This window comes from Linepithema humile, chromosome 2 (genome assembly GCF_040581485.1).
Source record: "Linepithema humile isolate Giens D197 chromosome 2, Lhum_UNIL_v1.0, whole genome shotgun sequence".
Lineage (NCBI taxonomy): Eukaryota > Metazoa > Arthropoda > Insecta > Hymenoptera > Formicidae > Linepithema > Linepithema humile.
The window spans coordinates 13696690-13722105 of record NC_090129.1 but is presented as its reverse complement, the minus strand read 5'-3'; the positions used below and the strand labels follow the sequence as shown (position 1 = coordinate 13722105).

Below are 25416 nucleotides of genomic sequence, written 5' to 3'. Positions count from 1 at the left end.
TATTGGTAAAGAAAATGTAGGACAAAGTGAGACGCTGCGTGAAGTTGGCGTCTCAGTTTGTTCTGAGGCATTTTCGTTGGTTTAATGGCCAGAACTATTTGTTTAAACTATCAAGAACTCTAGAACTATTGAAAATAAAGCCGGAACTTTTAATTATTTGTGAGTTTCCGCGAAATGATACGTCAACTTTACACACACATTAAAATGCGGTCGTAGAACTGATTCAAAGGATAAACTTCCGAAAAGCTATCACCTCTGATTTGGCTGATTTTCAGCCTAAATACTTATTTTATCTAGTAAATAATATTCCCAAATGGATTTTTGGCGCAAATGCCTTCTCCGACCCCAACCCTCCTCAAAGGTAAAACTGTTTTTGTTAATTATTTCAAAAAGTATTCATTGTACGAAAAAAGTTGTGAAACAAAAAATAAAGGTCATAAAAAGCTCTACAAATAAGGTCGTATACATATTTTATCTAACTCCAATATTTTAGTCGTTATTATCAAAAATCTGGAAGTTGTGTATTCCGCCACCCGGATAAAGTTCCGAAAGCCCACACCTCCGATTTGTTCCAAACTACGCTTTTTATTGTATTTTTGCGCGCTGATTACGAATATGACCATGCCGATTGGCGACAAGGTCATTTTCAAAGTAAAAACTACTTGAAAAAACTCAAAAATTATCGTTTCTTTTAACATTATCTTGATAAATATTGATGTAACAAAGAAATGTTTCTAATAAAAGTTGTAGCTTTTGAAAAAATACATTATTTATGTCCTATGCATTTTTTGCATAGAACTAATATTTTTCGATAAAAATGAGATAATGCGTTGTAAAGTGTGCGTGGATTCCGCCCCCTCCTTCGGGGGGGGGGGAGGGAAGGGGGCGCTCCATCATCAAAAAAACTATACACATAGGTTTGGATGGAAAGTTGCAAATTCATGTGGAACCTCGTTTCGCGTTGTACAGTGTATGCGTGGATGCCCCTCCGGGGAGGCGGAACCCATTACATAGTGCGGGGGGAGTGTCTTTCCTATTATTTCATTTTTTTCGAAAATTATTGGTTCTATGCAAAATATGCATAGGACATAAATGATATATTTTTTCAAGAACTACACACAACTTTTATTTGAAACATTTTTTTGTTACATCAATATTTATCAAAATAATGTTACATCAATATTTATCAAAATAATGTTACATCAATATTTATCAAAATAATGTTTAAAAAAGTGACAATTTTTTAGTTTTTTTGAGTTTTGACTTTGAAAATGACCTTGTCGCTAATCGGCATGATCATATTCGTAATTAGCGCGCAAAAATACAATAAAAAACGTAGTTTGAAGCAAATCGGAGGTGTGGACTTTTCGGAACTTCACCCGATTACACAAATATTCTCTCTCTGATAAGAATACTTAATTTGATTAAAACAAACATAGTAACTGTATGTGTTACTTCACTAAAAATTACAATTGAGGATTGGAAAACGCATTAATCTGTAGTGTAAATTTTGCTTAATAGTTTTAAAACGATCACTTGATCGCATTTCTCTGAGATGACGTTCTATCAACAATAGTGCATAATTTGAGAATTTTTAATTTCTGGTAGAAATCACATTCAAGAGTAAACATGTAATATTTTTCGAATTATTATTAAGATGAGACTCATTAAAATAAGATAATATATCGAATGCTGATATATCGAGCAGACTGCGAGTTTAATAATATCGTCTGCTATGGACTTAGTTTACACCGATTGTTTAGTACGCGTACCAAGTACTAAATCTGCTTCTCCGATAGGTATAAATCATTTAGTGTAAAATCCAGACCAATCAAAGAGGCAGATTTAGTATTTGGTACGCGTACTAAACAATCGATGTAAATTAAGCCATGATCACAAAACAAGAACGAGAAGCTGATCAAGAAAACAGGTACTCACCAGTACTTTGGTGAAACGTCTTTCGAGTTCGACGGCATCCGGCATCGGTTGTCTCGGTGCGCTACGTATGCTACCGCTGCGTGTGTGAGGTCCCAGGTTACCCATGCCCAGGCTGGATTGACACGAATGATGAGGCACACCGGCCTTGACACCGCCGACGAATACCTCGCGCACGCCGCCATCGCTCTCGTCATTGCGACTCTGAACGATGCCCATATCTCTCTTTTTTTCTCTCTCTCTTTCTCTCTTTCTCTTTTTCTTTCTTTCTTTCTTTCTTTCTTTCTCTCTCTCTCTCTCTCTCTCTCTCTTTCTCTCTTTTTCTTTCGCACGCTTCTTTCTGCACCAGAGAATATTACAACACAATTCTCGGAGCTTAACTCGCGCCACTACTTATACCGTCGTTTAATGCGAAACGGCGTGATGAAGAGACGTGTTGCGACCGCTAGACACTGTCACGCAAACGACAGTATACACATGCGCATCTACGAAGAAACGTCAACAATGAGCGCGAATACGACGATGCATCCTCTACTTCGTCTTTAAATCGCCACTTTAGAAGCCACAAACCACTTAGAAGGGGCGTCGACGAACTAACGAAACAAACCGGTCCGAGTCAAGCCGCGCAACAGGTAATGCCGGGCCGCCGTCCATCGCGAATACAGTGACTTCCACGAACCCACAACGTGCGCGTACTTCTTCAGCATAACATACACTCCACTAACCACGTTCACCGGACGAAGCATTCGCAGCATCTGCGCACTTCTATGCTACTGAAGGGCTCGACAAGAGTGAAAGTAGCACCTCTGTTGGAATAGATATAAAACACGAAATCGTTATTTTCATATCTCAGTCCCAATATGGTAATAAATGCAAAATAATTATAATATTTGTATTCAGGAGAATCAAGCGCAACTCCCTATAGAACAATTTTTTTTTTAATGATAAAAAAACAATTACCTTTTTTCATAATACACAAAATGCGAGTATAGTTCGATGACAACTTGGACTTGTATTTTTCATAAATTTTATAGAATAAAATTGTAAAATCGGCTCTGTGAGGAGTTTTGCAACTATACAAGAAATATAAAAAAATTATGAGAAAACATTACTTTTCCAAATCAGGGCATCAATTATATAATTTTTTCTTAGGAGCGGAAACGTAAAAAATAAAAACTTTTATGTGAATTCGACAATTCTATTCGTCGAACTCACGTGAAACTTTTCACGTTTCTGCTATTAGAGAAAAATTATATGATCGATGTCCTGAATATAAATATCATAATTATTATGCATTTCTCTCGTAATTGGGTTTGTTCTTTTTAGTTGCACTGGGATTGTACTGAGCTGTATTAAAACTAATGGCTGGTTTATGCTTCGGTCTTAATCTTAATCTTAAGAGTTGATAACGTAGAATGCCATAAGGGCGTTTATACTTCCCTAGTCTTAGGCCGGTATTCATAGTCCGTTCTTATATTTAAGATTGTCTTAAGCACGGACTTATATTCGCTCTCTTCGTCACACATAGATTGTGTCTGACAAAGAGAGCGAATATAAGTTCGTGCTTAAGACGATCTTGAATATAAGAACGGACTATGAATACCGCCCTTAATCTTATAGCGTTTTCGAGTAAACGGGGTTTGAACGACCCAAGATTGGTTAATGACGTCATTGCAACCTCTCCACCAATGAAAGACTTGCATTTATAGTAAAATAGTGATTGATCAACCCTAGATCGTTCAAACCCCGTTTATTCGAAAACGCTATTAGGTCGGTATTCATAGTCCGTTCTTATATTTAAGATTGTCTTAAGCACGGACTTATATTCGCTCTCTTCGTCAGACACAATCTATGTGTGACGAAGAGAGCGAATATAAGTCCGTGCTTAAGACGATTTTGAATATAAGAACGGACTATGAATACCGCCCTTAGGTCGGTATTCATAGTCCGTTCTTATATTTAAGATTGTCTTAAGCACGGACTTATATTCGCTCTCTTCGTCACACATAGATTGTGTCTGACGAAGAGAGCGAATATAAGTCCGTGCTTAAGACGATTTTGAATATAAGAACGGACTATGAATACCGCCCTTAGTCTTAATCTTATAGCGTTTTCGATTATACAGGATTTGAACGACCCAGGGTTGGTTAATGACGTCATTGCAATCTCTCCACCAATGAAAGACTTGCATTTATAGTAAAATAGTGATTGATCAACCCTGGGTCGTTCAAATCCTGTATAATCGAAAACGCTATTAATCTTGGAAAGATCCCATCTTTTAACTTTAGTCCCTAATGTCCTAAGGCCGGGCCAATGAGGTAAGTCTGACGTCAGACGCAGCACGAAACCGCGCGAAATAATAGTTTTCGATTCTTGTAAAATACAAAAATGAGTGATGCTGATTTAATTGAATGTGTCCAACAATTCGATGTTTGGAATAAAAAAAATCCAAATTATAAAAATAAATTAATGGTTAGGTTTTGTTACATTTGCACATGCGTAGTCCGAATTTCCAGGGAAGCATAAACGAGTCCTTAAGATTAAGTTAAGACTAAGACTAATAGCGTTTTCGATTATACAGGATTTGAACGACCCAGGGTTGGTTAATGACGTCATTGCAACCTCTCCACCAATGAAAGACTTGCATTTATAGTAAAATAGTGATTGATCAACCCTGGGTCGTTCAAATCCTGTATAATCGAAAACGCTATAAGATTAAGATTAAGATCGAAGCATAAACCAGCCATAATAGCGTTTTCGATTATACAGGATTTGAACGACCCAAGATTGGTTAATGACGTCATTGCAACCTCTCCACCAATGAAAGACTTGCATTTATAGTAAAATAGTGATTGATCAACCCTAGATCGTTCAAACTCCGTTTATTCGAAAACGCTATAAGGCACTAGATATGTAGGTATTCTCATCCGCCATTTTGGTTCCTATTAGATGGAGAATTATAGCGTATACAGGATGACACTTAAAGACTGCCCACTAAGTACATAGCGTTATTCCTTGCCAAAAAATGAGTCGAAAAAAGTCCTGAATCATTTTTAATAATTGACGTGTTACACATGTACGCTATACTATACTATATACGCTATAATTCTCCATCTAGTAGGAACCAAAATGGCGGATGAGAATACCTACATATCTAGTGCCTTAATTAAAACAGGATAGTATAAACCAGATTATAAGTCTGTTCGAACGCTGTCGACGAACATCATCCGCAGGAAATGCAAATACTCGAACACCTTTTTCTGTTCTGTTGGTACAATTGACCGCAATGCAGCAAGGCATTTTGTATCTTTTTTTTTGTTCACAGTCGGATAATCAAAATACATGTAAACACAGAATTCGAGCAGCTTAGAAGCCATAACCTAATCATCATAAACTTCTCAGCTCAGTGACAGAGGCAAGAGGGCAAGGAGTGGGGGAATGGAACAAAAATGGCGGAGACGTGAGCAGACGTGAGAATACTCACGTTTTATAGTGCCTTAGGGTGCCGTCACATACAGCCCGTAATCCGTAATCCGCACCGGAAGTCCGCAAAAATTACTAGGTATTTCGTCCGTAACGTTACGTGTGTTTTTATCTCTTTGTGTCCCATGGAGCCGTAATTCCATGAAATTTCCGTAAAAGTTACTACAAGTTACTAGTTATTACTAGTAATGCTTTTTCTAATTTTATTTATTTAACTAAATTTGACGATTTAATTAAAACTTTTGTTAAAATCATAATATATTCTGTAGTTTTCTTATGAATAAAATATAAATAAACAATTATAATCTGTTAAATAAAAAATAGTACTACCGTTACGTCTGTATTTACGGCTCCATGAGACACAAGGAGATAAAAACACACGTAACGTTACGGACGAAATACCTAGTAACTTTTACGGACTTCCGGTGCGGATTACGGATTACGGGCTGTATGTGACGACACCCTTAGTTTTAGTAGAGCACTAAAGATGTAGGTATTTTCACGTCTGCTCACGTCTCCGCCATTTTTGTTCCATTCACCCACTCCTTGCCCTCTCGTCTCTGTCGTTGAGCTGAGAAGTTTATGATGATTAGGTTATGGTTTCTAAGCTGCTCGAACTCTGTGTTTACGTGTATTTTAATTATCCGACTGTGAACAAAAAAAAGATACAAAATGCCTTGCTGCGTTGCGGATGATGTTCGTCGACAGCAATGGATACGTAATCTCCGCAGAGAGTCTTGGACATCAATCAAATCATTGCGCCTTTGTGAAGTAAATTTATTCTCTTAAATTTCCAATTTACGTAGTTTTTTCTGTTTGTTTAGAATCATGGATCGTTTTTTTAAGTGTAGTTTAGATTTGTTACCGTTTAAAATTACATAAATATGAATAATTGTAATCAATAAGAACATTTATTTCATAAGCAGTTTTTTTATTTCAGAAACATTTTGAAGAATCACAGTTTGAGACTGGTCGAGCAGATAATTGGCGAAAATTAAAACCAAACGCCATACCAACACTTTTCGATATACCTGATCCACCTGCAATGAATAAAAATGAAACAGATGAACCAAATACAAATGCCACTGCTGAGAAAGACGTAAATGTTTTCATTAATCTTATGTTTATATTTAATCACTCGTACGATGTGTACAAAAGTATTAGTCACGCCCATAAATATATTAATAATAAATAAATGAATAAATAAGCAAACAAATTAATATATCATTTCTTTTACCTTACTGTAATGTATCATAGAAACTTATCCGGTATATGAATCCGGTATATCGAAAAGTGTTGGTATGGCGTTTGGTTTTAATTTTCGCCAATTATCTGCTCGACCAGTCTCAAACTGTAATTCTTCAAAATGTTTCTGAAATAAAAAAACTGCTTATAAGATAAATGTCCTTATTAATTACAGTTATTCATATTTATGTAATTTCAAACGGTGACAAATCGAAACTACACTTAAAAAAACGATCCATAATTCTAAACAAACAGAAAAAGCTACGTAAATTGGAAATTTAAGAGAATAAACTTACTTCACAGAGGTACAATGATTTGGTTGGTGTTCAAGACTCTCTGCGGAGATTATATATCCATTGCTGTCGACGAACATCATCCGCAGGAAACATAAATAATCGAGCGCCTTTTTTTGTTCTATTGGTACAATTGACCGCAACGCAGCAAGGCATTTTGTATCTTTTTTTGTTCACAGTCGGCTAATCAAAATACATGTAAACACAGAGTTTGAGCAGCTTAGAAGCTATAACCTAGGTTGCGTTCCGTTTCGCACATTATGCGCACGAATTACATAGAAAACGTTCCGTTTCACTCAATGCGCGCATGAACAGCGCTTAGAATTCCCTAGATCCCCACCACCTGCAGCGCATAATACACGCATCAGCTACCTCAAGTTTGAGTTGCAGCAGCTTATTGGCCGGAGCACAGACTTTTGCATAAAGCATAACGCATAAGCATAAGGAAATTGATTGGTCCATTTCCTTATGCATTTGCTTATGCTTATATAGAGACCAATCAATTTCCTTATGCTTATGCGTTATGCTTTATGTAAAAGTCTGTGCTCCGGCCTTATGCGTTCCATGCGATTGCGTAATTGCATATGGCGATTGATAGCGATATTGTAAAAAGTGTCAAAATAGGAAGAGTCATAATGGAAGAGTCATTGATGATTCACTACTATTACTGTCACTCATTTCATCAATTAAAAACATTGTCACATTGATAGCGCAATTTATTGTGGAATCCATTTTGATTTTCCGCTTCTAATGCGTTCAATATCGTTCCGTTTCAAAGCATGTATCATGCGCATAATGAAACGAAACGCAGCCAATGCGCTAAGCATTGGCCGCGTTCAGCAGAACAACTGCTGAATTGTCGTCTAGTCAACACTTAACGTTGATTTGTTGGTTCTAAAAGTAAGAGCCAATCACGTTCGATTGTTACCAAGCGATTTGTTCTGCTGAACGCGCCCATTAACGATGCGAACGATGCGTGCTATGCGCAAAACGGAACGCAACCAAAAACACACGTAACGTTACGGACGAAATACCTAGTAACTTTTGCGGACTTTCGGTGCGGATTACGGATTACGGGCTGTATGTGACGGCACCCTCAGGAACCTCAGGAATCAGCGTTTGCAAGAAATAAACATATGTATACAAAGGCGATAAACTAACACAATAAACTAACAATATATTTATTTTTTTGACTTGAACTGATAAATCAGTCATTCTGCGAAGACTCTTAGCCTGTCCGGTACTAGTTTATAGAAGAAGAAAAGGTATGTTAGATTTGATGAGAGAGGTTAGACCCAATGCATAATAAAAAATATTAGAAATAAAAATAAATGTTAAATATTAAGAACAATTTATTTTACTTTAAACAAGAGAATGAAATAGATTAATTATTCCCAATTCTTAATTCCTAACTCATGATGCGTTAATCTATTCCATTTTCTTGTTTCGAAATGAAACAATTTAATTTCCTATTTCTAATATTGAATAGTTATTTCTATTCATTAAAGACCTAAATAAAAAAAAATATGTTGTTAATTTGTAATAAAATTATGTTTGTACAACGTTTATATATATATTCTTAATATCATACAATTTATTGACAGTAGTTTAAAATATTCTAAGAAAATTGAAATTTATTAATTACATGTATTTTTGCAATATTTAGGCATCGTCATTCGCAATGAATCCTTTAACGTATGTATTTTTCAATTATAATTTACATATTTAAGAAACATTAGACATAAATATAAAGAAAAAAAATTTGACTAATATATATATATTGTATGTTGTATTTTAAACTTTAAATTTATATTAATTAAATTTTAATAATTTTTAATTTATGAATTAGTAGAGATATTATCGTAGTAATATTTATATTTTCAGTAATGTTAAAAATATAAAAAAGCTCACTGAGCAAGAATTACAAAGTGGCAATAAAACATCTTGGCATGATCAATATAAAGATAGTGCATGGATTTTTATTGGTGGTTTACCATATGACTTAACAGAAGGTGATGTTATTGCAATTTTCTCTCAGTAAGTTCGAATTTATATAAAATTATATTATAATTATATTCAAATTATAATTATAATTGATATACATATGTGTAGTCAATTGCAGTTTATAATAAATATAATTGTAGGTATGGTGAAGTAGTACATATAAATCTCATTAGAGATAAAGATACTGGAAAACAAAAGGGATATGGCTTCTTATGTTATGAAGATCAAAGGAGTACTATTTTAGCAGTTGATAATTTTAATGGTGTAAAGGTAGAATATAAAGTTAATCTTATTAATAAAAACACAAGATAGTAATATGATAAATGTTTTCATTTGTTAACAATATTAAAGACACACCAGAAAAGTCAAAATGACACACACACACAAGGTGTCTCAGAATAATCACGATAATGCTTGTGAGCAAGTAGAGAAAAGTAAGTTGACCAAGAAAATTCTTTGTTGTTTTGCAATTTTTGTAATAATTAAGTAGAGAAATTAATTAAAAAGGATTGGTGAATAAGTGTGTGTTTCATGTAGCTGGACTGTGTGAGATGTATTCTAAGTGTGGCAGAGGCAAGTGTCGCACGGTAAAAAAACTTCTGCCCGTTTACTTACTTTTATTTTCGCCGACCGACCAAATTTTTCATTGTTGTGTGACACTCACCGCTGTCATGCATATATTCTAAAGCGTATATCCTATGGTTTAATCAGTCACGCAAGACACGCGTTTATTTGCCCAATGTTTTTAATTAATATCTTAATAACTAACGCGAAATTTGCAAAACAGCAAAAGACTTTTCTGTTCGGTTTACTCTCTTCTATCTGTTCACGAGATTTGCCGTAGTTATTCCGAGTTACACCTTGTGTGTGTGTGTGTGCGTGCGTGTGCGTGTGTGCGTGCGTGCGTGCGTGCGTGCATATGATAGAAGTTTTTAAATTATTGCTTAAAATATTTCAATACAGAAAATTTGTTCTTTTGTAGATTTTAGGTAGAGTAATACGAGTGGACCATGTTTCCAATTATAAAGCACCAAAGGACTCCAAAAATATAGACGAGGAAACGAAAAAATTACGAAAAGAAGGTTGCGCTCCAAAGAAAGATTAAAAATATATATAATATGTTAATTATTAAATATTAATATCTAGATATTTTTTTAATTATATTGCTATACATAAGGTTTATACTTAAACTTGATTAATATAATATATTATTGATTAAAAGTTTTACTAATTACAAGTAATTTGTTACTGCAAGTTAAGTCTTTAGTGTTACAGTTGAGATTAGAAATATTATCCAAGTTTTATCTCGTATTATTTCTATCTCCATACAGTCTTATTTTCCAATTTGATTTTTTTAAAATCTCAAGTACAGAGAACTGTAGTCTTAGGAGTTATAAAGTTTTAAGAAGCTCTCTGTTTTTTATATGTGTTGAAGAAAATATAATATTTTAATTGTGTCGTAGAAACAAACTTGTCAATAAATGTTTTTCTTGACAGAATGATATCAAGATGAGCCAAATTCACTCATCCATTTTTCATATTTTTCTAAATCCTCCTGAGAAACACTTTTGTTACATCTTTCAACAGCTTCATCAAAATCGCCAGCAGATACGGGCAAATCTAATTCTTCCTTTGGTAATTGCCTTATCTGATCAGGTCTAAGACCCGCGATTTTCTTTCTCATCAACATCATAGAAGCATCCCTAGTTGATGAATGACATATAAATAATTATAAAACTTACATAAGGTACAACAATTTCTACTTACCTGCAAACGTTTGTAATATCTGCGCCAGAATAACCTTCAAGTTTTTTTGCAATATCTGACAGGTTTACAGACAAATCAACTTTGACTTCACGAAGGTTTATCCTTAACAATGCTTCTCTGCCTTCATCTGCATAACACAAATCAATAAAGTAAATTTTATAAAGAATTGGAATACATCATACATTGTGTTGCAAGATTAAAGTTTATTAAGACTTACGATTAGGTAGTGGAATGTAGATACGTTTCTCCAGGCGTCTTCTTAGAGCCTCGTCGATATCCCATGGAAAGTTTGTTGCTGCTAATACCATTACTACTTTACTTGGATCTTCACTACATAAAACAAAAGAGAAAAGAGAGAGAGAGTTTGATATCCTTTCTTATATTATGATCAATAAAATAACAATATTATACATGTTTTACCTATTGGAGCTTATTCCGTCCATTTGAACAAGAAGTTCGGACTTAACGCGACGGGAAGCTTCGTGTTCTGATTCAGATCCTCTTCTAGAGCATAGAGAATCAATTTCATCAATAAAGATCGTACTAGGTGCATAAAATCTAGCCTGTGTATCCCCATGAAATAAAATATAATGTTTTTTATATTAACATAAATCAACAGTCAAAAATTTATTTAAGATTATTGCTGATATGTTACTAAAAGATTATTTTACCATCTCAAATAACAATCGAACGAGTTTTTCCGATTCGCCCCTATATTTTGATGTCAATGTGGAAGACGAGACATTAAAAAACGTTGTACCGCATTCTGTTGCAACAGCCTTTGCAAGCATAGTTTTGCCTGTGCCTGGTGGCCCAACCATAAGTACTCCTTTCCAAGGTCGTCTAATTCCCTGAAAATATAATTTACATTTACATTAATATTATGAATAATATATTTACAATTTACCATAAATCAAACAAGGAGATACACCTTGAAAAAGTCAGGCATCCACATTGGAAGCACAACTGCTTCTTCCAGTAATCTCTTTGCTTCATGTAAATCTGCTATATCATCCCAATGAATGTTTGGATTTTTTTGTACAATGTCTCTTTCTGCAATGTTAATATCAAGTATCAACATACAATCTTTTCATATTTTTTTCACCAGTATGCATTTTTAAATAATGACTTTGATAGTAATATTACCCAATATTTCTACAAGATCTTTATCATTAGAAGATGGTTCAAATTTACGTTCTTCCAGTTCAACATCATCTTTTTCTGTTTCTGACTTATCCTGTAATTAGTTATTGATTTATGTTAATATTCATAATCATAAAATTAAAATGTAATCAATAAAGTAACCTTGCTTGTATCATCTTTCTTTGCAGTTTTTTTGTCATCCTTTTTATTAGTAATTCTGCTATCTGGTTTTTTAGTTGTAATAAGAGATTTTTTAGTATTTGTTCGGTTTTGCTGTTTCTGTTGAACCTTTTGTTGCCTTGAATTTCTGACAAAAATAATGAAGTAATTAATTACTTTTTTTTTTATAAAAGAATATGTAGTAATTTAATCAAAAAAATAAAAATATTTTTCTAAAAAAAGTTTAGATACCTAACATAGCAAATTAATAAAACCATTAAATGTGTTAATAAAACCATAAATTTGTATATCAATACTTTTGTTCTGCTGGAGTTAAAGGTGACCATACATCAGGATCTCTAGCTATTGTCTGATTCCAGGAAGAATCTGAATTGCTGTAAGACCATAAAGCAGGATCTCGCGTTGGTTCTTCAAATGACAAACAAGACGTTCCTAATATTCAAAAAGTTGTACTGTAAGTTTCATCCAAAATAATTTTATAAGATTTATTTTAATTACACTACCAAGTAGTCTTTCTCCATGAGTATCTACTTTAAAAAGTTGCAGTGTGTTGGATGTAGCTTTTACTTTCTCGAATTCTTCGACGATCTGGTGTTGTACAATCTGCCACTTTGCCTTACGAGTTGTGTCTGCTATAGTTGCGAGTAATCTATGTATTTGTTGCACAACTCCTTGATAATAGACACCAGATGTATCATAGTTCCCCATTAATGCCATTTCACGTGCAAGTTTCGTATTCTCGCAAATCTCATTTATTGACACAGCCATAATTCCAATTATTCGACACTTTAATGCACGACAAGATATCAATACAAGGAGCAGGAAATTTGTTATATTCTCAAAAATATATCGTGAAAGCACGACTAGGATTTCGTTGAATTCTATTTGAAATCCTTGCAATGATAAAAATTCATTTATCTCACATCAGTGTACATTTTCTCGCTGTAAACGATAAATATCGATGATTAGAATGTATTTGTATAATTGCAACCTGATTCTCTTCTCTAAACTGCCTTCAAACAGTTCACTATGTATAAATTAATATAAGTAAGAAAAAATTTACACTTGTTTAATCAATTAATACTAGATTAGTGCAACTTACATAATTTAAGAAATTTTTGTAGAAATCATACCGAAATCTTTTTACAAATTTTCCGTCATATTTACGTAGTATCACAGACCATAATAAGCAATAACAAATATGAGATACTCGAAGGTCATAATTCACACTGACGATCATAAACTGACAAGATCAGAGACGAGATAACAAACAATCGTCAATTCTTTTCTGTTCCGAGTGCCATCTGCAGAAAATCATAAACACTATAGACATAGGCCATAGAATAAATGCATTCTCATAAATTTTTACTCTATGGTCATGTCACTCATAAATCCGAATATGTCTGAAGCATTGAAATATATACCATACTGGAACGAGCACGCCTTTGTTCTCGACCGGTCAGATGGAGATAGCTGTTCGGACCCGGATCTCTCTATCTAACCAACAGTTTTGGTCACGTGTTCACAGCTACTATTAGTCGAGAGTAGACGAGATAGAAAGAAAAATCCGGTACCGAGTCACTGCCTTGTCTGACCGTTTTGTTGAATGGAGGGGGTAGCCTGTGCGCCTTCCAGTATGGTATATATTTCAATGGTCTGAAGACATGTGTCCTCGATTCTTAATGTGACGTGTTTTTTTACACAATGCGTTGAATTTTATCTGTTACATTAATCTGACTTGTTCGGTATATATTATCAATAGATATACGCGCTTGCTATGGCATATAAATGATCAATAAGCGATGATAAGTGACTGATTCGTAACCTGTATTTATCACTATTTTCATAATTATATACAATTACTAAGCTCGTTCGTGATTGGTGTTTTTTGTTTGGAAAGTAGAACGGTATTCTAAACATTTCGAGGTAAAAGTATCGCTCAGCATTTCATCAAGTGAATATTTTTCGATGTGGAGTATCACGTATTGCTGTATGTATGAATTTAATCTTTTGAATTTTTATGATAATTTGCTCTAAACAAATTTTCGTTGAAACATGTAACTATATTCAAGGCTATATTTAAATGCGAATACATTACCATTTGGGTTTTTTATTATGTGTGATAAATATTCTTTTCAGTTTCGTTTGCAGTCAGTGAGTATTTAGTACTGAAAGGTGCAACTAGTCGTAATGATACAAGGAGTTTGCAGGAAATTCTGCAACATCATGTATAAAGTAACATCTGCAGAAAAAAATTATGGAATGGCGCAAATAGCACCATTGCAGAGAGCTGCTTTGAAGGAGCGTTGTATACTTGTGGACAAGTTGGATAGACCTATTGGCGAAGCTACCAAAGAATTCTGTCATGAAATTAATGTGGAAGGAACTGTACCACTTCACAGAGCATTTAGTGTTTTCCTGTTTAACAATAAGGGAGAGTTGTTACTTCAAAAGCGATCCAGTAGTAAGGTGGGGCCTTTTGTGTCATTATATCTTAATTACCAGTTTTATTAGAGAGCAAAATTTATAATAGTTTTAATCTTATAAATAAAAATAAGTAGGCAAATAGGTTCTAATTTTAATAAGATTTATTAAATGCTTTATTTTATACATATTTTTAAAAATTATTATTAATATTTATATTTATTAATATTTTTTTATTATTATTAATATTTTATTAATATTTATATTAATATTAATAATTTTATTTATATTATTTATATATTTATTTATAATTTTAATTATTATTAATTATTATTAATAAAATATTGAAATCTATACTAGGATTACTATAGTAGGTAGTACTAGGATGTTCTATAGTAAATTTGGAATCAACATTTTTAAATATATTTATATGTTTATTTTAGGTGACATTTCCAGATCATTATACAAATACGTGCTGCAGTCATCCGTTAGCAGAGATTCCTTGTGAAACAGAAGAACAAGATACTATAGGCATACGCAAAGCAGCAATAAGAAGACTCAATTATGAGTTAGGCATATCTATTGAGGAGATCAAACCTTCTGATTTGTTTTACTTGACAAGAATTTATTATGAAGCAGTTAGTGACAATCGTTGGGGCGAACACGAAATCGATTATGTACTGTTTGTGCAAAAGGACGTCACCATAGATCCCAATCCTGATGAAGTGAGCGAAATTCGATGGGTGTCTAGATCGGAGATTGAGAACTTTGTGAAAACTGTGACACCATTAACACCGTGGTTCCGTTTGATTTATCAACATAAATTACTAACTTGGTGGGACAATTTACACGCTTTAAATAAAATGCAAGATGTTGATAATATAATTGCATTGTCGAATTGACCCATGGAAATGCACAAATCTTATCGTCAAAGTAACTCGTTCATACAATTATAACGTTGTTTATGTACAACTCTCTGAACAGATAATTTTCTATAATTTGTATTATAGAATTGGAAATAGATATTAGATATGTGGGATATTTGTTTTCATCTATATTTTTCCAACTGAAATTTTTACATATTTTCGTACATTACTCAATGCAGACATCTTGTAAGAAAAACTATTAGGTAAGAGTAACGTTTTTGGTATTATAGCTGAACGTGTAGAATGAGAAGAAATGTTTTAGTTCTTCGATCTTTGTAAAAAAATGTTGCATGATTGCATGTTTACATATAAATTATTACTTTGTTTTATTAGAGTATATAAGTTATTAAATATTATATAAATGTGATTAAATAAATTTGTTGTTGCAATTTGCATTTTTCGTTGCTATTTCTTTTATAATACTTTTTATTTTCATATTTTCTGTATTTCTCCTAGCTAATTACTTAATTTGAGTAGCACATTTTTGTCGATTTATTCTTTTCTAATTTTTATGTTCTTGTTATTTGCTATATTGTTTTAAGATTATAAATTAAAGTTCGAGTTTTTAACAACGTTTTTAACAAATTTCTACAATATTTGATGTCAAGATCTCAAGATCGTAGGTTGTAGGTATGCGCTCATTTAACTAGACACTCGGTTGAAGTGCTCCTAATTATTTAGATGTCTTAATCAGTGTGTTACGTCAATGTCAGTGACATTAATTCTTACGATGGTGACGAAGGGCGTCTATATTTATCATAATATACAGAGTGTTTAATAAGTCGTAGATCATTATTTTTTTCTAACTGTAATTACTAACTATGCAATTACAACACATCAAATTTATTCTACATTTTATAGGTACTTTTTTTTTCAAAGAATTATATTTTTCGGTAGTATCAAATTCTATTTCATATATGTCATGTTATATGTCCAGATGTAAAGTCTAGAAATGGTCTAGAAACTTGCAAGACAATACTTCAAATAAAAATGTGGAAAAATTATTTGAAACAATTGTGAAATAGAAATCGCAAAAAAATTTAATTTTTATTAGAAAATTTAATTTGAAGAATTGGAGTGAATAAAAACCAATTAAGTATTACGCCGACAGCCGCATAAACATTTCGAGACGAAAAGATATTAAAAGTGAAATATGTTTAATTAAACAACTAATACGTAAAGAATCAAAGTAATACTAAATCTGTAAATATTTTAAGTGCTGTGATCGATTTCCAATTACAAATTTTGACAAATAAGGATGTATCAAAAATATTTTAACCACTGATATAAAAATGGGCCATTACATTAATCTAATGTGCATTTAATTAGAAAGAAAAGTGATACGATAACTACGTTAATAAAGAATGTGGTATATTGTAGACACATTGAAGAAAGTCACAATGGTGACTGAAATTTTTGTGTCAACGAATAAACAAAGTAAAACACAGAAGAGTGCTTATACTGAAATCAAACATTAGTTTTAAAGCTCATTTATTCCACGCATTAATTTCGTTGAATAAAAAACAATCAAAAAGAATATAAAGAAATAGAAAGGTACAAAAAATATTTCAAAATATAATAAATTAAGTTTCTGTGATAATTCTCTACAATTAAGAAAAGAAATTTACAGCTTTATAAAATAAATTTGTATTAACTTTTTTTACTTTCTAATTCACCTATTTTCTACAAAAGATGAAGCTTTACTTATTATACCATTTCATGAGGAATATAAAACCTCAGACGAGAGACTGTTAGTAAAAACGGAAGCGCTTCTACGACGTTCGTTATGTTACGTTTCCTAAACCTTCTACACGGTTGTAAGTCGTAGAAGGAATTAGACGAGTAGAGAAAATAGGATGTAAAATGAGAAGCAACCCAATTTAAAACCCGTCTCCGTTATTACTGGGATCATTAGTATATCTTCCCTTCCCTTTCACGGATCCATTCATGAGTGGGTTCTTTCGTGGGTGGACTATATAAACGTGTTTTGGTCTTTCTTTGCTCTTCTGTATTCTGTAAGAGCTCGTTGATGTATTACGTTTACGCGTACCTTTTATGATGAACCTTTCTTTTGTTTGCGCGAATATCGTTGGTCAGTGACGCAAAGAAAAAAAGACTTCTTTACGCGATCGTGAAGTTGATTTTCTCTTAGCAATCTCAAGTATCCGATAATCTCTACATTGCCGCAAAGATGGTGCGTTTAACGATAATTTGGGATAGTACATTTGTTTCATGTTTCACCCTGTGTTTTGGAATCGCATTGGGCTCATACGAAACGGCGCCACATATAATCATCTTTATGGCTGATGATTTGGTAAGATACTGATAAAAATAAAAATACTGATATCTTAATTGTGTTTAGTTAATGTAATGCATATTTATTAATTAAAAAAAAAGAATCCGATATAGTTAATCAAATTCTGAATTTCTTCGTCAATCTCGTCAATTTCGTGATTTATAATGTGTAGATGCAATAAAGAGATAAAAAATACTTAACATTAGTATTTACTTTTAATATTCATAACATAATTGTTTGTTATTTAATAATATTTTTGTAGTTTTTTGTAGATATTTTCCCCCATTTTTTTATTTTTGAAATCATATATTCAATATCTATGGCCGGTATTCATAGTCCGTTCTTATATTCAAGATTGTCTTAAGTACAGACTTATATTCGCTCTCTTCGTCAGACACAATCTATGTGTGACGAAGAGAGCGAATATAAGTCCGTATTTAAGACGATCTTGAATATAAGAACGGACTATGAATACCGGCCTATGTGTTTAAGATAATTTAAAATTACAAAAATTGTGTATCGATTTGAAATTTTGATGCGGAATGTTTTACCACCTATTATACACCAAAGTCTTTATTTTAAATTAACTATAATATACCCACTTTTCATTAAGTTGTTCAAAATATTCTAAAATTTGATATAAAAACTTTCCCTATATTACTACAGAATAATTTTTTTATAGTTAGGCTGCAAAAATTAATAAAATTTTATCATAAGTCGGTTTATTAGACGTGATGCTTGATTTAAGTAAACTACTCTTTCTATTAAGTATTCTTGAAATTTATAAATATTAAAATATAAACGCGGAGATATTAAAGCCTAAATAGATTTTTGTCACATCTATTTTAATGAAAGCAAATGTTTAATATTTTTTCCATCTTATATAAACAGAATTTACATAACTGTCTCTAGACATAATTATAATCCACGTTTACATAAGTTATTGTTTATATATGTTACGCTTGCTTACACTTCTTTGTACATTTAATTCAACTCTAGTTCGCACAAAAGTATCTCGGATTATCCTTACTTAAGTTAATTATTGTGGCTTACGTATTGTCTATGCCGCCTCCGCGATCAACAAGTACGTCGTAAATCGTGACTCATTCCAACAATTCGACTAAAGTTAATTTCTACAGGTCAATTATAATTTAATTTGATCACCTAATTTTTATACGTTATTATGCGTTATATATGTATTATATGTTATTATATATTTTTATACGTTAATTAGACTTTGCACTTAGACGGTACACTTTCGCGTGTGAACAAGAAAAATATCTTCTATGCACATATGCATATATGTATGCATATATGATACATAACTTATAGACGTCCGTTGTAACATCACAAATAAAATCTTCGCAGAGAATATTTTTTCACAAGAATATCAAAGTTTTTATTATTATACTTTGGCGTGATTATTAATTATTTAAATATTATAAACGTGATAAAGTATTGCGCAATAAAAGTGAAAAGATACTTCCAATTTTCAGGGGTGGAATGACGTCGGTTTTCATGGCTCGGATCAAATTCCGACTCCCAATATAGATGCTCTTGGCTATAATGGAATTATACTAAACAGACATTATGTCTTACCATCCAGCACACCCTCCAGGACTGCCTTTTTCACCGGACAATATCCGATACGTATTGGTATGTGTCGTTTACCACATTGCAGAATGAATAATGTTTTGAAACAGTATTTATGTTGATACATTATGTCGTAAAACAGTGTTTTTTTATATCATTATTTGCTGAATATTATTTGCATATTAGATGAAATTTCTATTAAGAAATAAATTTTACTGTCATTTTTGCTTGTTTTCTGAAAACACTAGTATCTATTTTTATTATTGTTTTTGTGAGAAAAAAAGATTACTACATTTTACGTATATTACACATTACAATACATATACAATATAGAGCTCAATGGTAAAAACATATGTAAACTGCGTCTACTTGTCACTGCATCACATTGTATATGTGCTTCGTTATTATATAATTGCCTATCGCTTCAACGTGCATTGAATAAAGATGTCCACATACCGTGTTTTTTTATCATTTGTGTGTAACCGACACTTTGTAATGCCTCATACCACAGGTATGCAGGGAGAAGATATACAAGGCGGTGAACCCAGAGGACTTCCTCTCAACGTGAGGATCTTACCGGAATATCTACGAGGCTTGGGGTACATGACAAAACTTATCGGAAAATGGCATTTGGGATATCACACAGCTCAGCACACCCCCTTGCACCGGGGTTTCGATTCGTTCTTTGGATTTTATAACGGTCACGTTTCGTATTATGACTATAAATATTCGAATCAGGTATATGTGCATGCGAATCTCTGATTTTACAATACTTAAATTAATTATTATTTTATCACAGTTTCATAAAATAATAATTTATTCAATCAATATATTATATTAGTACAACAAGCTATGGAAGCCGGAACTGGGTTTTAATGCTCAATTTTTCTTAACAACAATCTATTAACATACGTTTCGGCCAACGGCTTTGGCCATCCTCAGTGTACAAATAATTATCTAATTTGACGCATATATTCCTAAAATCTGCCCGCAACTCAGAAACAATGTGATATGCTCGCAACCAACTTTTTGTTTATTATTTTAAAAAACAGTGTCTAGATAGAAAAGGTAGAACAAGGTAGTATTTTCAATAATTCTTCAATTGTGACTGTAGGATGTAACACAGTTAAAAAATGTCAAATGTAAAGAAACAATTTTAGAAATATATCAGCAATGTCGCCGGACCCTTTAATTAATATAAAAGTAAACGAATTTTTAATAAAGCTCATCTGTCAGTATCATCGAGTGAATGTCAACCTTGCGTAAATAAAGATAAAGATAAAATAATTAAATATAAGATATTAAAATATTTGGATAAAATATTAAGATATTCAATAATTAAAATATAAGATATTATCGGATGAATAAAACTAGATGGAAAATATAAAAACGTATCTCAAACCAGTCAAATAATTGCACAAATGTTACCATGCTAAAATTATATTAATAAATAGTCTTTAAATTATGTTAATTTACTCTACGTGTATTCAAATATAGTAAATTCACTATAATATCATGGTCCGAATTTTCTAACATGTGCGTATCGGTTAACGTTCGGAGAAGGACAACGGAATATGAACTAACAAGGGAACCGTCACAAGTGCCCCCCTCCGATTTAATTCTCGTTAAAATATGTTGTAAAACATACCATTTTAGGTGACACGTATTTTTTTATACGTGCCTAATCGAAGGTTTAGGGGGTGATACACTTCTTTGAAAGAAATCGAATTTTTTCTTTTTATGTGAATATCATGAAAACAATTAAAGATATAAAAAAATGTTTCGAATAAAAGTTGTATTGGCTTTATAACTGCGTATTAGCTGGATTTTAAAAAAATGTTAAATTTTTTAATTTATCCCCACCCCTTGTTATTATTTTTGCAAATTTCAAAACTTCTATAATGACAAAAGTTGTAGCATTTTTACGCTGAATTCAATCATATGATTTTATTATGTTATTTCGAAATCGCATTTTTCAGAAATGAGTCATCAATGTTGCACTATATACGTCGCGCTGTATGACGCATCGTTTATGCCGTGCTTGTGTTGCGCAATAGTCGATAAGTAAGAATAAAAATGGAATGTCATTGTTATCATATATTTGAGGAACAGTTAGCTAAAGTTGTTGCTAAAACATGCTCTCCACATTACACCCATTATAAATAATCGCTGTATTTCGTATGCAACGCGTTGTCATATGCAAGTTAACTATCAGCGCATATTACATTTACTTTGAAGTTTTGCTTATACCCATACAGTACAAAACATCAGGATATCCTCAGGACATCGAGGATATTTCGGTGCCCCAAGGATGTTCTGAGGACATCGAGATCTTCCCAAGATGTCCTAAGGATATATAGGATATTTTGTGCTGTATGGGTAGTGATTATAAGAAAAAAATATATAGAACGAAAGAATGAATAGTAAATAAATCAACATATATCCATTCCACCCTGACTCTACACTTTTGGCCCGACTTGACTGACAATGAATTGAAATATAAAATTCCATAAAGTTTACTCTTTTTCAATAATTTTAATATACTGCGATACATTCTACATACTATTACATACTACATACTACGATATTTTTAATAACAATTCAATTTATTTAACAGAGATTATTTTTATATTATATATACAGGATGTCCGGTAACTCACGGACCAACGCTCGTGAGTGGATAAAGCACAAGTTAAACAGAACAAAAAAGTTCTTTACCATTTTGCAATTCTCGCAATAATTAATACTTAAATAATTATTGCGAGAATTGCAAAATAGTAAAGAACTTTTTTGTTCTGTTTAACTTGTGCTTTATCCACTCACGAGCGTTGGTCCGTGAGTTACCGGACATCCTGTATATACATATAATATTACATAGAAATATAATCAAATTTTATATATATGATTCCTAATAGGGAAAGTGAAAAAAAAGGAGACAAAAAAAGATTTTTTACTGTTCCTTATATGAACGGGGTATCTGAAAGTTTTGCTCATGTAACGAAAAAAAACACGATTTTAAGTTAGCCTTTTTTTGTAATAACAAATTGAACAAGTTCATAAAAACTGGTAAAGATTTATTAGATCCTATGTATTATTGCGATGTAGTATATGTATAAAATCTCTTGTCATGACTGTGATGCAACGTATTGGCCAGACGAAAAGACAATTAAGAACTAGGATTCGTGAACATCAATCGCATATAAATAAAAGATTTGGTTCCCTTTCAGTAATTTTGTACCATAAAATGGATCATAATCATGAATTTAAATCAGATAATGTTGAAATATTAGACAGAGAACATTCATGCAGTAAAAGGTTGATTTCTGAGATGTTATATATAAAAAGGCAAAATACAAAACTGATTAAACAAAGCGACACCGAACTTTTACCAGACACATCTGCCTGTACTTAGGATATTCCCCACTCTGTAAAGCCCCTCTTTATATAATTTTTGCTTTCCTGTTTCTTTTTTGTTGATTCTCACTTAGTTCATATTCCGTTGTCCTTCTCCGAACGTTAATAAATACACACATGTTAGAAAATTCATGATATAATAGTGAATTTATTATATGTGAATACACGTGGAGTAAATTAACATAATTTAAAGACTATTTATTAATATAATTTTAGAATGGTGACATTTGTGCAATTATTTGACTGGTTTAAGGTACGTTTCTGTTTTCCATCTAGTTTTATTCTTCCGATAATATCTTATATTTTAATTGACTTTATTTATGTAAGTTTATTTATTTATTTATTGACGTTCACTGGATGACATTGACGAGCATTATTAGAAATTTGTGTACTCCTATATTAATTAAAGGATGCGGCGACATTGTTGGTATGTTTCTAGAATTGTTTTTTATATCTGACATTTTTTAACTCTGTTACATCCTACAGTTACAATTGAAGAATTATTGAGGATACTACTTTGTTCTTATTCACTGTTTTTTACAATAATAAACAAAAAATTGTTTGCGAACGTATCACATTATTTCTGAATTGCATGCGGATTTTAAGAATATATGCGTCAAGTTAGATAATTGTTTGTATGTACTGAGGATGACCAAAGCCGACGGCCGAAACATATGTTAATAGATTGTTGTTATGAAAAATTGAGTATTAAAACCCAGTTCCGGCTCTCATAGCTTCCTAGACAGCACAACATATTCAAAAGATGTCTAGAGGATATCCTGAAGACGTTTTTGGAACGACAAGCCGTTCTCTGGATATCCTTTGGATGTATTTTGGACATGTGTGCTGTCTGAATTGTTGCACTACTAATATTAGGTTGTTCCAAAAGTCCTCTTCGTTTTCTTACTAAAAATTAAGTACTCAACTTTTTATGAACGACACAATTTATTGAAGTATATACGAGCCATTCTGCTCTACCACCTTTCTCCATCTCTCCGGAAGCCTCATGATGCCATTTTTCCAAAATGTCTTTGATTTACTAGCAAAATATTCGAGGTGATTTTTTATGTCAAAGAGTGAAATTTTTTATCACAAAGAGAATTTTTTAAAGAAAGGAATAAATAGTAATCAGAAGGTAATATTAATAGTAATAGTAATAAAAGTAATATTAATAGTAATCATAGTAATCAGTTACTTTTCATGTTGGTAATATATTAAAAATTTAGATAATTATTAAAATATAAACATATTGGAGTGTTTTTTTTTGGAACTTGGCCAGACCTTATCATTTATGAATTTTTGTGAGATATCACTTACTTTTTAGAGCACAGAATATTACTCCAGATTTTAAGGGGGTAGAACGGGAGGTTGAATATTTAATTTTTAGTAAGAAAACGAAAAGAACTTTTGGGACAACCTAATATATTATTGAATAATAGAAGAGCCTACAACATAATTTTTTTATTTATTTATTCAATCAAAGGTGTCTGCAAAGTTTCTTACTCTATAATATATACTCTATAATATTATATATAAATCAATAAATATATACTGGGTGTCTCAGACTTACCGTACCAGCCGTTAATGGCAGCCGTTAATAACAGACTCTTGAAATTATTTTGAGACAAAAATCCAAATGCCAAAATGTCGAGGTTGTTGTAAATTTTGAACGGGAAAGGTTCACCAAGTACATAGGGTGCGTTCCACTTAACGCCCGCAACGCTCCTAGAATCATTTTATCCTCGTTTAACTTTCGATGAAAAACAAGGATAAAATGATCCTAGGAGCGTTGCGGGCGTTAAGTGGAACGCACCCATAGTCGCAATTTCGCGCGTTCAGGGACATCGCATATTGAAGAAGCCCCACATATAACGCGTAACACGGCCCGATATGGCGAAATCTCACTTTATCTCATTGCACGCTATACCGTATATTTGTTATCCATTTTTTTTTGTAATCTATGAACAAATGATAGTTCTCACATATGATAACAGGAAATCAATAGTGTTGAAACATTCTTTTTGACTTTCGCGCCAATTATATTTTCTTTTGGCTTCCGCCGATATCGCATCGGACCCCGCTACGATGCAGGTGCCTCTATTAGCGATATTCACACCGTATTATTATTATTCTTCTCAGTTCTCATGTTATGTTCACCGGCGCTCTTACGTATACACGTGTTTGCTTGATCGCGCCTATGTTCTTTTTTTTTGTACTCTCGTATAATATATACTTTTCATTTGTCAGTGTTATTGCAGTTCATTTTCATTCCCGAATCTTTCGTGTAACAAATAGAAAAAAGATAATTGACATTAAAAAATGGATTACACGCCGATCGAGTGTTGCGACATGCTCGTTCTTTATGGCGAATATGGACAAAATACCTACCGTACCGCACGCGAGTACAACATTCGCTATCCGGAGCGGAAAAGAATCAATCACAATATAATTGTGCGATTGCTGTATCGCGTGAGAGAGGGATTCGTCATGCCCAACAGACTTAACGTCGTCGTCGAACGTCACATTCGTACAGTGCAGAACGAAGAAGCGATCTTGCAGGCTGTGAACGACAAACCGGACATGAGTATACGCAAATTGAGTCGGGAGTTCGAAGTATCGAAAAGCACAATTCAACGCATATTGAAAGAGAACAGATTCAATGCGTATCACTTTACAAAGGTGCAGCATCTATTACCCAGAGATTGTGCGGCGA

The 25416-nt window shown here is 32.6% G+C and overlaps 5 protein-coding genes and 2 long non-coding RNA genes across 10 annotated transcripts in view; 4 read left to right on the top strand and 3 right to left on the bottom strand.

The window, feature by feature from the left end:
• Window positions 1-2732, bottom strand: part of Frl (formin-like protein) — a 51447-nt gene extending 48715 nt beyond the window's left edge. For all 3 annotated transcript variants that reach the window (XM_012371874.2, XM_012371875.2, XM_012371876.2), the window contains exon 1: window positions 1939-2732. In XM_012371874.2, coding sequence (XP_012227297.1) covers window positions 1939-2154 — 216 coding nt within the window. In that variant the 5' untranslated portion in view covers window positions 2155-2732. The remainder of the gene's footprint in view (window positions 1-1938) is intronic.
• Window positions 2733-5172: 2440 nt separating this feature from the next.
• Window positions 5173-6634, top strand: LOC136998021 (uncharacterized). The gene is made up of 2 exons (XR_010888600.1): window positions 5173-6189; window positions 6359-6634. It is a non-coding gene; the product is annotated as an uncharacterized lncRNA (long non-coding RNA).
• Window positions 6180-7784, bottom strand: LOC105675068 (uncharacterized). The gene is made up of 2 exons (XR_010888598.1): window positions 6960-7784; window positions 6180-6790 (listed from the first exon to the last, which is right to left on the bottom strand). It is a non-coding gene; the product is annotated as an uncharacterized lncRNA (long non-coding RNA).
• Window positions 7785-7991: 207 nt separating this feature from the next.
• Window positions 7992-10462, top strand: LOC105675074 (RNA-binding motif protein, X-linked 2-like). Its single transcript, XM_012371873.2, has 5 exons — window positions 7992-8221; window positions 8623-8651; window positions 8841-8993; window positions 9101-9230; window positions 9943-10462. The coding sequence occupies exons 2-5, from the start codon at window positions 8638-8640 to the stop codon at window positions 10063-10065; spliced, it is 420 nt and encodes a 139-aa protein (XP_012227296.1). The 5' UTR covers window positions 7992-8221; window positions 8623-8637; the 3' UTR covers window positions 10066-10462.
• Kat60 (Katanin 60) lies at window positions 8916-13311 on the bottom strand. Its single transcript, XM_012371869.2, has 11 exons — window positions 13153-13311; window positions 12554-12992; window positions 12347-12482; window positions 12033-12177; window positions 11874-11964; window positions 11659-11780; window positions 11399-11578; window positions 11148-11290; window positions 10945-11057; window positions 10728-10854; window positions 8916-10663 (listed from the first exon to the last, which is right to left on the bottom strand). Exons 2-11 carry the CDS (start codon window positions 12816-12818, stop codon window positions 10465-10467), a joined length of 1521 nt encoding a protein of 506 aa, XP_012227292.1. The 5' UTR covers window positions 12819-12992; window positions 13153-13311; the 3' UTR covers window positions 8916-10464.
• Window positions 13312-13448: 137 nt separating this feature from the next.
• Idi (Isopentenyl-diphosphate delta isomerase) lies at window positions 13449-15513 on the top strand. Of its 2 annotated transcripts, XM_012371872.2 has the most exons (4): window positions 13449-13877; window positions 13954-14040; window positions 14190-14519; window positions 14918-15513. In XM_012371872.2, the coding sequence occupies exons 3-4, from the start codon at window positions 14241-14243 to the stop codon at window positions 15374-15376; spliced, it is 738 nt and encodes a 245-aa protein (XP_012227295.1). In that variant the 5' UTR covers window positions 13449-13877; window positions 13954-14040; window positions 14190-14240; the 3' UTR covers window positions 15377-15513. The 2 variants fall into 2 exon arrangements, with proteins under 2 accessions (XP_012227295.1, XP_067205916.1); XM_067349815.1 differs by having other exon boundaries at window positions 13449-14040.
• Window positions 15514-15933: 420 nt separating this feature from the next.
• Window positions 15934-25416, top strand: part of LOC105675071 (arylsulfatase B-like) — a 29125-nt gene continuing 19642 nt past the window's right edge. Inside the window, exons 1-3 of the mRNA XM_012371868.2 lie at window positions 15934-17714; window positions 19193-19352; window positions 19801-20027. Coding sequence (XP_012227291.1) covers window positions 17592-17714; window positions 19193-19352; window positions 19801-20027 — 510 coding nt within the window. The 5' untranslated portion in view covers window positions 15934-17591. The remainder of the gene's footprint in view (window positions 17715-19192; window positions 19353-19800; window positions 20028-25416) is intronic.